We start from the raw sequence: 13734 nt of genomic DNA on the forward strand, positions 1-13734 counted from the left end.
ATTTTGTTACATGGTATCAGAGCGCAATCAATGGTTGGTTGTTGAATCAGACTCTGGTTTGAAGGTCTTCTCAAGCTTCTCTTAAAGGGGTACAGCACCCTATGCTGCATACTGTTACAGATTAAACCCTAGATGTAGTTTTCAATTGAAAACTAGGGTTTTATTACTTACCAAGTTCGATTGGAGATCATTACTACCTTGATTTTGATCCATATCAGTGGAACCTTATTGAAGACTGCAGATTCAGTGGATTCTTCAATGTATCAACCATCTCGGTGATATGTTTACCAAGCCGCTGTTTGGACCTGCCTTTAGAAGAAATTGTTCCAAGCTGGGCCTTGTGATTTGTATGCTCCAGCTTGTGGGAGAGTGTTGAAGTACATGTATATCAAGCTCCTAGGTTTAGAGAGTATCTTGATAAGAATATTCCTTGTTCTAATCGAGATACCTAGCTCCTAGGTGTCTCACTTTATGATTATGATTAGGGGTTTTAGTTAGTCCTAGTCTTAGTTGGTTTCCTAGTGTGTTTCTAATGTTGTTTCTACGATTCCTAGTAGGATTAGGAATCTTTGGTTGTACTTTGGATTCGTATATAAATAAAGGTTTGTGAGAGAGGACTGACTAGTTCGATCCAACATAACATCAGTCCACTTCTCTCTTCTCCACCCTCTTGGCCTGGTTCTCTTGTTTCTTTTGTTACACTATTCAAGAGGAAGACTCCAGTTTCAATGTAGAGGATTAGCAAGAAGGCTGATGTTATTTCAGCGACTGGAGAATGGATCTGAAGATGAGGATTTAGGATGATAGTGACCATTGGAGAACATGGAAATTAGCTTGATATTAAACTTGATACTGGTATCTAAAATACTATGTTGGAAGATTTAATCATGTAGGTATTGTATGGTTATCGTTTGGTTGCAACTGTTATGAGTCTCAAAAGGCTGTGCAACTATTTTGGTGCTTTGTTCTAATGGATTTATGGAAATTGAGGGTTTTATCAGCTCATCATACTAGTTTATTGATTGTTCACTAAAGCATAAACACCATTATGAGAAGATTTATGGTGGTTCAGGTTGAAATAGTGTAGTTAGAATGCTGCTAGACAATGACTTTCCAGTTTCAGACTATGTGGTGCAAATGGGGAGAAAGAAACGGAGGCTGACTTACGTAATTTCAGAGGTTCAGGTGGTTATGAACAAAATGAACACTAAGTGGTTCATTACACAGCTCCCAGTGATGCCCTTAAATGTATCCCCTCACCCCTCTTGACTTTCTATGTTCGGGTTGGAAGCCAACTAACTGCTTACATCCAGAGAAGTGGAAGTTGTTAGACCTGAAAGGAGGCCTCCGCAAGATGATGAAACTGTTAAATTTTTACTGGTGTTGTGCATTGTGGAATCTGGATCCATCTTGAATGGGAGGTGTCGTCAGTGAGATGGATCATTTTGAGGCACCTATAGGCTATAGCGAAGAGAGACTGTAGCATAGCCAGAGTTTTTGTCCTTGAAGTGTAGTTTGAGCACCCCATGGATTGTTTCTATGTCGAATTTTGTAACACATCTTAACCATATGATATTCGAACTCATGATATTCCATTTTTTGAATTCTTTACGAAATCCAATCAATTCTTGATAGAAATGGAAATATGGATTGTGTCACGTTGTATGCGGCAACTTTGTGAATATCTTGTTGATGTCGTCACCTTCTATCCACCTGCTAAATTTCAGTCCAAACACAATTTCCTATATGTGAATATATCAAGGTTTTTAACTAATATATATATATACCGAGGTTTGGAAATTGTTGAAAAGTTTGCATCTTTTGTTCCAATGGGTGATATGTGTGTCAAAGTTCAGTATATATATATATATATATGTGGATGGTTGAGATCATTGTTAGTAAAAATGCGTCCGTTTTAAATGTGTTCTTGTTTTTTATTATTTCAAACACGTTTTGCTATACGTTACCCAAACATACGGTAAAAAATGATAAACGGTAAGTATTCCCGTTTTAAACGCATTTAAAATACATTTAAAACACGTTCCTGTTTTTTGGCCTTTTTTAAGCCCTTAGATTTAATTGACCATATCTTTCTCTCTCGGACTTTGATCAGCTTGATTCTTTCACCGACGTAAAGATGACTCGAAGGGCTATATTTTTTATGATGTCACCTTCAACTCAAGGTTAATGCAAGGATGCCGAAAATAGAAGCATATTTCAAATAAAAATTCCTCAATTATATGAGAATAATGCTGTTTTTTTAAAATATAAACGTCAAAAACCCGTAATGTCTATTTTCTATTTTTTATCGTTCTTTATTTTTTTGATCATTTTATTTAACGTCCGTTTTCTGTAGGACTCCGTTTTTTTGCCACTCCTATTTTTGCTAACCATGGTTGAGATAGAACCCCAGTTTTTTTTTTTGGAGGGGTGGGGGTGGGGGTGGGGGTGGGGTGGGATGGGGGAGTTAAAAAAAGATAGGATGCAAGTTTGACATTTTGCCATTTGGAGGGATAAATTCTTCATCCAATGTTGGGCTTAACATATGGCTCAAATGGGTGGCCAAATAAAATAAGCTTATATTACGGGTCTATGTTAGCAAGGATTCCAATTGGTATGGATTCGGGAATCAAGTACGGTTTCAAATCATGTAGAATATTTTGTGAAAACGGACGGTACATGTTTTACACGTTTAAAAATTTCAACGGGATAAAAAAAACCAGTAATATACACATGAATTGAAGAATTTCCCCTTAATAATAATAAATAAATAAACGTATTTTTTTCATAGAAATTTAAGAATTTTTTTAGTAGAAATAGAAATTTAACAATTGGATACGCCATTTTGTGTCCACCATCAATACAATACTGTAGGGAAAATATATTTTTTTCCCTACTTTATTTTACTTCCGGGCATTTTACATTGGAAACAAATGAAGCCTTATAGACTACTAATAATTTGGGCATTCTAACGGCTATATTTGAAATCTAACTAAAAAAAAAGGACTATATTTGAAGGCCATGTGGAAATCCCCAATACATAGACATTAGAATATCACACCACCCAATGGGGGTTCTAATGAACATATACACAAATTCCATCATTTAGTGACAACCAAATTGTTTGTTCCCACCAAGTAGGTTATTCATATGATTTCCCATATAATATGAAAATGTGCAATAACTCAAAAGTGTATTTTGGTTATGGTTGGATTTATGTTGCACATAATTGGAGGCAGGTATAATAAATAAAAACGACAACAGACCAACAACCACGTACGCTTCACGTAGGATTAGGTGATGACATCTCTCCATTTTGTTTCCATAAATACTCCTCCATGCATTTCAATGGCAGCAAGTAGGACAGATGTCATCACCTTACTCAACGTGAAACGTACATATACAAATATGTGATGCAAACTCATAAAAACTAGGCAGAGCATTTATAACCTAGATGGGTGTACTTTTCCTTCACCTACAGTGCAAGAAAACTTTCTCAAAAACTTATAGTTTTGCATACTTCTTGAGATTTTGTCCAATATCTTTTGCATGTTCCGGCACAGGCATGTTGCATAGGAGAGTGACCCTCGACGATGATATCAAGGCTTTGCCCCCAGAGTTTGAAGGATCGATCTTCCAAAGTTGCACCTCCCACACCTTTACTCAAAAACATTTGCTTGTCAGTTGTTACATAGTGGAAAGAGGGGGAACAATACATAAATAAATAAAGGATGTTGTGTATGAATGACACCTCTATAGATGCACTTAGAACTTGACACCTTTTAATTGCCCCTTGACTTATTCTCAAAAGTATTTTAAGTTAGGGGAATAAAAAGGTTTTCAAATATAATTTAAAGTGATATATCATTATGTCATTATCAAAAGAAGTCATTGTCATGCACATATTTTGAGTATACATGTGAAATGATAATATTTACCTTTATTGAAGAAAAAAAATTATGTAATACAAAATGGCAAAAAGTAAGGTTACAAATTATTTGAGACCAAGAGGGGTGTCAATAAGAAACTCCTATAAATAAATTTGTAATGAATACATACGTAGGAGATATATTGACTGTTACTACATAGGTAGATGGATACATCCAGAGTGGATATAATCTTAGTATCCAAATTTGTATCTGGTCAGTTTATCCATCATCAGAATCCAATTCAGCTTTCGATGGATATTTTCACTTAAGTATCAGATGATATTCAAATTTGGGTCCAATAATACCTCAGATACTTTTTATGCTACATAAGTAATAGTATTACTTCAAACTTACAGAAATGATCTTAATATGGAACATATAAAATGTATCAAGGATACAATTATCAGGAAGCTTAGATTATAATGGGAGAAGATACATTTGGAGTGGATATATATTATGCAGCTGATATCCAATTACCTAATAGATATCGAAGATAAGCACATATGAATCTAAATTAAATATGGATTTTTGTTATCCATCTACATCTATAGCTGGCACCTTGAATTTATTCCCACTTTGGAAACCAAGCAGAAAGGTTTGAGAAACTACTCTCATTTCTTGAAGAATCACCTTATACATACAAGATCCAAGGGGACACTCAACAAGATCAATGTAAATGAGAAAGAAAGAAACCTCCATCAGACATGGAAATATGATAGAGAGCAAACACTACCTCATGAAGACATGCATGCAGTGCACCAAACACAGAAATAAATAATTAAGGGATGGATAAATACAGAGGGAGATTAGAGAAAGGAATTATATGAAGAAAAGAAAATTCATAAAGGTCGGTCGACTTGTTTGTTGATCTTAATTATATGTATTGAAATATTGAAATTAATGGTGGATGGAGAAGTCATGGCTCATGCAGTTGCAAGGGAAGTAAGTAGGAAAGAAGCTGCTGGTTCATTGCCTCAGTCCATGAGAATTACATTTGGTTCCACATCCTTAATAACTAGAATGTGCTCTTGGGCTCTTGCCAATGAAAAATGCTATGGTTTTTTACCTCATTTTGAAGTCTTGAGAAGATAATTTCCTTTTTTTTTTTAAACAACATCAACCAAGAAGTTATTGGAAAAAAAAAAAAAAAACAGAGGCGGCAAACCTCCTGCAAGAGTCAAAGATAACAAGAAAAGATGGAAGAATAATCCACCAAACCCATGAAACACCAAAACGAAATAGTTGTTCTTGTATAAATTTTTTCTTATTTTGTAATCAGGGCTATAAAGCATGTACGGGAAATCGGTGAATCTGCCTATTTGACTAAGAATTAATCAGGGCTCTGTCCGATTAATCCTGATTCTACAAGTATTAGATCCAATCAAGTTAGACCAGTTTGGGTGAATCCAAATATCTCAGAGTGTTTCGAACCAGAATCAATGAAAATCAATTCCAAACCAGATTCTGAGTTTTTAAACCTTGTTTTTTATTGTTTCCCCTATATCAAGTACTATGTCAGACGACTCAGACCAGGGAGAGTGTTTTGCAACAATACAAGGATCGACTGCACCAAGTTAATGGCTGGGATCTCGTGCCCCACAACAAAATCCTAATTCAGAAAGTGGTGCTAAGACATCTAGTTGTTTGATAATGCTTCTGAAAATTGTTGTTCTATTTTTCAAAATGAAAAATATATATATATATTCAGAGTTACAGACTCTAAATTTCCAGTTCAAGAATGGAACAAACTGGATTCAACTAAAGATAAAACTGTTTTCAGTTAAATTGAGTTTTTAAAAACTTAGAATTGGTACACACTTCAAAGTAGCTTTTTCCCCCCCTCTTCCAAAAAGCAAAAAACATGTAAATGGGTTCCATCCATACATCCTAAACCCAAAATAGAGAGGAATATGATGGATTATGGGAATATGGATAGACAGAGAAGATGGATTCCCTTGATGAATACTATACACAACTGGGCTGTATATGTTACACAGAGACTTACAGTAGAATAGTAATTTCATGACAATGGAAGGAACAATTTAGTTACCTGAATGGTTTTGCCAGCGTTGATGGGTTTGGCTTCTGCAAGAACGAGGTCGCCGAGCTTAGCTGACTTCAGATGATTGATGCTGAGGTGAATCCCCGCTATCCTCTGGAGGCCCGACGCCAGGTGGGCTCCTATGCTGGCCAAAGCCTCTGCTATCAGTGCAGATACTCCTCCGTGTAACACCTTGAATGGCTTCGCTTCCATATTTATATACAATTCATCCATTCATTCATTGCCCGACCATCCCCAAAACCCAAATCGAAGGTCAGTACTCTGTAATAATCAAGAAATTTTTTATTTTCAAAAAAAAAAAAAAAAGCCCTAACCTATATCCTATACAGGAAGAAGAGTAGAATCAATTAAGCAAAATTTTAAGAAACAGATGGAAGGGGAAGCTCTTGACTGTGCAGGAGTATGTCATGTAGCACCGTCTCACCTGACAACATTTGTGGGTGACTTTTAGTTTGCCGGCGACCTTCTGAGGAGACAGTTCTTCTATCTCAAACCCTATTAGTTCCAACGGGAAGTCCACGGCCGCACCCATCAGCTTCGGCGGCTCTGCCATTCTTGTTTGATATTAAACCTCTTCAATATTTGTTTCTAGGATCTCTGTCCCTCTCTCCCTCTCTCCCTCTCTCCCTCTCTCTATTATAAGATAGGAACCGAAGATCGATGCGATGATGACGAGGTCTGAATATGGGATTGAGTAGACAGACGAAAAGGAACATCGCCTAAATCCTAATTGCTTGCTGAGTTTTTTCTTTATGTTGTTCATGAAAGTAATTGCTTCCTTGTAATTACTGGAGAACGACTTTGTCAGGGTCCCTGACATAAAACGGGACAAAATGACCGTTCCAACCCTATGTAAAACAGAAATTCGATACCTATTGATGCTTTGTAATTTGTATGCTCGCTTGCAGGGTTTTTGCTTATGTTGTTCATGAAACTAATTGCTTACCGGTAATTGCAAAAAAGGTAAAGGACTCTCTTAAGGAGCGTGGTGCCTGCGTCTAGACACAATATATGACCAAATGAGTGGTCTATCGGACCACCACTATGAAAAACTGAAATCCTACTCGTATTGATGCTTCTATATTCTCATTGCTTAGGTTGGATTGGGGGGCCACACTCCTGGACCGAGAACACGTTTCCTTACGTTGTAAATATGCAGTGGGAGAAGGTTCCCTGAAAACATGGCCCCTAACCCCAACAACTAATGAGAGTGCATAGAAGCATCAATAAGGGTAGGATTTCCGCTTTATATGGGGGTGGGATGGTCATTTTGTGAAACTTTATGTCGACGTTTGAGCACATTGGACACGTTGCCTCAATTCAGATCCTCTACGGTGCGCTGCTAGTAGCGATCATAGCGGTCCATACACATCGCCACGTGCAATGTCCGAGCAGGGGTAAGGTGGACATTGCGTGAGGCGATGTGTCTGGGCCGTTATGACTACTACGGACAGTGCACCGTAGACGATCACGATCCCGTGTTGCCTTTCAAGTATCTTTTTCCCATATGCAACCGAAGCTTTCTTCTCCACCAAAAAAATTTGATCCAACGAAGATGAAGTCGCTGCGAGTGATCTAATCATTGCCTTCATAGGCTCACATAGTCAAGGTAACTACGTAGCCCAATGGGTCCAACCCTACAATCAAAGTTGATTCTCCTTGTGATCGTCTCCATTATTTTTTGCTTATAGTGTATGATATATTGGTATATTGATATAATGTAAGGGAGAAAAAATGCTACCCGATCTTGTGCTTAGCGTGGTGACCACGTCCAGAGTCTAGACACAGAAGTGTCTTGGGGCTCCTGAAAATGACTGTCTTATCCCATATAAAGGTGGATTTTTCAGGACATCCCAAGGTGGTTCTGTACCTAGGCGTGGTCGCCACGCAAGACACACGATCAGGTAGTGTTCTATTCCCCCATAATGTAATTACCTAATTGCGCTAATAGGATTATGTAGCGCTGCCAGTGACTTTCCACTTTCCTTTGCTCTACAATCAAAAAATAATCTTACGTTAGATGCCCAATCCATTAGGTGTCGACATCTCCACCTAGCACTATCGCACTGCACGCTTTTAGGAATTGAAGAGGATTAAAATCCAGTGTTGGATAATTTGGTGTCAAAATAAAACGTGGTAGGAGGGTCACCTACCACCTTAGCTTACAAGTTAAATCCATTTGACTTGTTTTTTTTTATTAAAAAAATAAAAAGTGGTAGGTGGGTAACTTGCCACCTTACCTTACAAGTTATATCCAATTATCCATTTGACTTTTTTTTTTTTTAAATAAAAAAAATGGTATGATCTTTTAGGATTTTTTATTAGAGTGAGGGAGTTCTCCGAATCGGTATCTTGCATCCCTTCACAGAGAATAATTAAGGGGAAAAAGAAAGTTGCTTGACCATGGTTCTTGCCCCTCCATACAGGAACATGTAAAATTATCGTTTAATTTCTTTTGAAATAAAAAAATCCCGTGTATAGATTAAGTGCTTTTTCATTAGCCCCGCACTGATAGAGGGGTTCTACGACCAATCAGTAATCTCTTGCCCTTATTAAATTACATTTTTGGTAACCCAAAACAAAAAACTTCATGAGAGGGCCTAGGAAACCCCAACAGCTCAGATATATTTTTCTCTTATTATTATTTCTAATATTTGAGAAAAAAACGGAGAGCTCTTTCTTTTTCTCGAGTTGAAAGTTGAAACCTATTACTTTAATGACACATATTCACAACGACCTAATTCAAGGGTAAATGTCATCGTCACTGTAATAGATGAAGAGATTTCTTCATCCCTAAACATGTTAATGGCGTAGGACTGTGCTGCCTAGACACGGCGCTGCGCACAAAGATTGTCTTATCCCCACTTGAGCAAGGCTTTTGGGCAGGGGTAAGATGGACATTACGCGCAACATCGTGTCTGGGCAGCACAGTCCTGCCGGGCAGCTCGGTAGTAGAAGATCCAAATTCCAAAGTATATCTCTGTAACTATTCGTGCTACAACGGTCGACTACCCTTATATATAAGAGTAGGAGAAGACATTACATAGTGTTTGCAAACATACACACTCACTAATATATAGTTATTTCAAATGTTAGAAAAAAAATTCTACAATGATAGATGATAAAGTTGAAGCACAACTCTTTTTGAAAGTAACTCATGATATTCTCAATAACTTGTTTGTAACATTCGAAAACCCATATATTTTGCCACATCAATAAATACCAATGAGTTCGTATTATAAAAGATCTACACCTATCTCATTGATCTAAGTTCCAACCAAGAACAAGTACGGGAAGTGTCTTAAACAAAAGTTCAAGGTTAGAAAATTACGACAATGACATCAATTCCATTGTAGATAGGTTATAAAATTTATTTTGATGGGTTTTTTTTTTTTTTTTTTTTGTGGGAATTGGAGGTGTCCGGCCTTTGGTCGACTAATTTCCCCAGGACTCATGTACAACCCCGCAACACACATGAACCGGGAGATACTAGGGCCCCCATGTTCACCAGGGAATTTTGATGGCCTTTTATTATGTGGTCATTCCTTATAAGTGCCCATAGGTCTATAGGATGTCATCCAAGAGCATGGTGAGGGGGTGGAATCCCAAGAGGGCAGCTAGGGTTGGTGGGTGTTGGTGGGTTTTTTTATTTTATTTTATTTTATTTTTGCGAGGGGTGAAGTGGTGGGGAGGAACCAAAATAGGAAACTTAAGACCAAGGCCCAAGCGAGAATGGATCATCTGCATGTACGTGCTGTTGAATATAAATGACCGTGAGAGTTAACCACTTGTCCTTTTTATTTCCATTAATATCCCTTCTCGGGCTCCTCCCCTTGGAAATTGCAAAACTGGGACAGGTGGTTACCTCTCACACGTATGGGCACTTGGACGTACGTGCTAAGGAGTTGGACTCGACCCAAGCTTGCTAGGACGAGACGGGCTCTTAACCAACTGAGTTGAGCTATTAACCAATTGAACAACTCATAACTTGTTATTTTAACACTTTTTAGAAATTTTAAACGAAACTTCTTTTAGATATTTTATTGGTTTCGTTTTTATTTTTGGTAATCACACAAACCACACGTCAATCCCAAAAGGTTTTTGTTAAAATAGGCTGAAACGACTGAAAACCCCAATGATTTTCAATTGGAAACTTTTTGTTGCGTCAAGAAATCGCCTGGTGGTCCCTTCGAGTGTCATAACCTGCAAAAGGACCTGGGTGACAAAGGAGAACCAGTGTGGTTCCGGCCTAAGACTCTCCGATGCCTAAGTTAGATATCTCTGTACAAACAGATGAATAGTTAGACTTCAAGATGCCTTAATGGGGTAGAGTACCTTGGAATTTATAGTGGAGTGTGACAGTGTGGAGAGTCCCAGTTGGTAACGAGTAGTCCTCGTAGTAGATAGACGTTCCTAGTTGGTAGGACTCATCTCTTAGTTGGTTGCTCTCCCTTGGGAGGTAGAGTCCCAGTAGGGAGGATGTTCTCGGTAGATAGACATACATGCGCCATCGTATATTGGATAAGGTCCTTGGTGCATGAGTCCGTATGGAATTGTACCTCTGGTAGGTGGTACCCTCAACTAATGAGGTGATGCATATCTTGTCGTTGGCGGTAGTAGCCTGCGTGTAGTACTTGGACTTGGTCGTTGATGGTAGTAGTCCGTAGTATCTGGACTTGGTCCTTGGACTTCCTTGTTGGCTCTTTCCCATCCGGGCTAATCAAGTGTGATGTAAGGTGGCCGGCCTTGGGATGGTCTTTCTACTTGGGGTGGGACACGTGGCGACTCACGATTAACCGGTGTGATTTTGGGTTTATCACCTTTAAAGGGATTATAGTCTTGAAATTGAGGCGAAAATAAAATGAAATTAGTTTCTCATAAAGAAAAAACTAAAATTAACTTAGCATTACAATGAATTGATATTTGTAATTTTATGAAACCTTGAAATCAGATTCTAACCATTACCCCCCAAAAAAAAAAAAAAAAAATTCAGTTTGTAACCAATACAATTTCTAGTGCCAGTCTTGTTGGGTAGCTCTAGGCTAGGAAATTGAGCCCAAAATTTTGGGGATCTTTATCCTCTCAATTACACTGCCGGTACTTGACTCAAGTACATCTAACAGAGGAGGCAGAAATGACTATCCTACCCCCTGTCCGAACACACTGCCCGAGGTGGGGTCCACCTCCCTCTATTAGATGTACTTGACGGTCAAGTATGAACAGTATAATTGAGACGATAACCTATGTTGCATCCTTAGTTGTTGTGTCTTCACATGGATCCCACATACAATCAATCAGGTTTGCTATTTGCCAAGAAAACATAACCTTGAGATTAAGAATATATACTTTTCAATAAAACTACCTCTTATCTTAAAATTGACCAAACCCTCTCACCTACAAGGCTACAAGGCGTGTTTGTTAGGGGCATCGAAGGATGGATTGAGCTCCTCTTCAGGGAGCCAGCATGTTCAAGGAGCATCCAACCGTTGGGTTGTGCCACACATATCTCTAGGCATGCACCGAAATGTGTGCGCACAGTCCAACCCTTGGATGCCCCCTGGGTGCACCTTGGGCACTAAGCTCCCTGGAGAGAAGCCGGATCCATACCAAGTAACCATGCATGCAAAAGGCCCTGCCCAATAAAGGGAAGGGAATAAACTTTGTAAATTGTAACAAATAAAACTGGGCTTGGGCTTCAAAACTGATAAAAATCCCAACCCCCCCCTCCCGCGCGTAAGAACTAAGAACCTAGAACTGTCGTGTCTTAAGCATTAAGGAAAGAAAGCCGTGTAAAATTTAACAAGTCGGCTCCCTCTACTACCTCGAACATTTCATAAATCGTGGCTTGAATTGAATAATGAAAAACCTTTGGAGGACTACTTTCATCAATCTACGGCTACGGAGGGAAGAAGGTATTCTTATTCTTCTTCTTCTTCTTCTCTCATTAATTAAGAAAAGCATTGCCCAAATACGATTTGCACCAAAGAAATCTTGGATATCTATCTGTATTTGAAAATATGTTAAACATGGAAGGAAGAGAGAGGGAGAGAGAGCGAGCCAAGAAAGCAAAGTGATCAGGATTGTCTTTTTTACACTCGCTTGTGATCCAATTTGTATATATTAATTCTGATCTGCAAAACTCGCATGGTGTGAGCCCTTTTCTTCTTTTCCGTTCCTCATAATACACTATTAAATCAGCCATTCAGGGTTGGTTGCCTGGAAAGCCCTCTATGATATTTATATTTATATTTACATGTATTTTCGATTATTTTTTAATTTATTTTTAAAAATATAGATCCCACTTAGATAATCCCTTTTACATAACACCTATTAGTGTAGTAGTAGTGTGTAGGATCCTCCTCACACTGTCCGTGTGGGAAACCCCTCTCCCATATAAATAATATAATTTACTTTTTCTGTTTCACATTTCATATTTTGATTGGCAATAAAACTACTTAAAAACCCCACACACAAATAATAATAATAAAAAAAAAGGATGAGAAGGAAGAGGGAGACAGGGAAATAAATGCAAAGAATATAATTTATGCTTAATTACATGATTGAATATTGTCGTTTTGTCTAGTTTTATCTTTAAAAAAAAAAAAAAAAACAGAGAGGGGGTGGAGAGAAGGTAGGCAGGTAGCTGGTGTTTGGTACAGTTGCAACTTTCAAAAAAACAGAGAAGCCTGAGGGAGCGTAGGGTAGAATTTAAAATTGAAACAATAACGTAGTGGAGTTGGGAAAGCGACATAGTTAGTAGTAAAGAAAGAAAGAAAGAAAGAAAGAAAGAAAGAAAGAAAAAGGTATAGTAGATTAGTAGTAGAGTAGAATAGAATAGAAGGGTTGTATTGTATTATAAGTTCAAATTTAAAAGTAAGTAAAGCCCACCCCACCTTCATGGTTTAGGGTTTCTATTCAGACGAGACGACCGAGAAAGTGAGAAGAGTGCATAATAATAAAAGACGACCCAAAAGAAAAGAAAAAACGAGGTGGTGCATCAACCTTCATGTATACTTGGAAGAGAAGGGTCTATAGTTAATTACTACATACATTCTCGAAAACAAAGAAACAAAAAAAAAAAAACAGAAGAAGAGAGAGAGGAGATTGGTGATCAGATCGGTGAAACCAATTAATTATGCCTAATAATACCAAAAGTACGGCTAAGATCAAAAGATTCCAAAAATGTATTAAATAATATGTAGTAAGTAGGTTTACATTTTACAACCTGGAGTCAAGAGTGAAGACCTTAACCGCGGGGGGTGGGTTTCCTCTTACAACAAGTCTGCTGGCCAGGCAGCTAAGCTAGAGCTACTCATCCTCTCCTCCTACAAACTCTATATATAATGCACTTCAGAGGAGAAACTTTCTTGCCATTGGAAACCCAGCAACCCAGAACCAACCGGCAGGAAGAAAGAGTAGGATAGAGAGGGACACACACAGTGAGATTGAGAGAGAGAAGAGTTAATATTTTTGATCGATCCAGCGAGGGATATATACCAATCAAGGAATGGGAGCGAAGAAGTCATCGTGCTTGTTGTGGATATTGAACATATTTCAGTGTGGTGGAGGATCATCACGACGCTACTACGACTACACGTCGGCTGATGAGGCAGTGAACGGTGGTGTTCGACGAATACGTTACAGCGACGAAGACAATTGGGGTTGGGTTGCCGAACCTGACATCAACTCCAAAGCCTCCGCCTTCATTTCCAAATTCCATCAAACCCATCAACAACACTAATA

The 13734-nt window shown here is 38.2% G+C and overlaps 1 protein-coding gene across 1 annotated transcript; it reads right to left on the minus strand.

Moving 5' to 3' along the window:
- Window positions 1-3487: 3487 nt before the first annotated feature.
- Window positions 3488-6620, minus strand: LOC122671771 (1,4-dihydroxy-2-naphthoyl-CoA thioesterase 1-like). Its single transcript, XM_043869199.1, has 3 exons — window positions 6416-6620; window positions 5980-6171; window positions 3488-3657 (listed from the first exon to the last, which is right to left on the minus strand). Exons 1-3 carry the CDS (start codon window positions 6542-6544, stop codon window positions 3505-3507), a joined length of 474 nt encoding a protein of 157 aa, XP_043725134.1. The 5' UTR covers window positions 6545-6620; the 3' UTR covers window positions 3488-3504.
- Between the last annotated feature and the right edge of the window lie 7114 nt (window positions 6621-13734).

Source organism: Telopea speciosissima, chromosome 8 (genome assembly GCF_018873765.1).
Source record: "Telopea speciosissima isolate NSW1024214 ecotype Mountain lineage chromosome 8, Tspe_v1, whole genome shotgun sequence".
Classification (NCBI taxonomy): domain Eukaryota; kingdom Viridiplantae; phylum Streptophyta; class Magnoliopsida; order Proteales; family Proteaceae; genus Telopea; species Telopea speciosissima.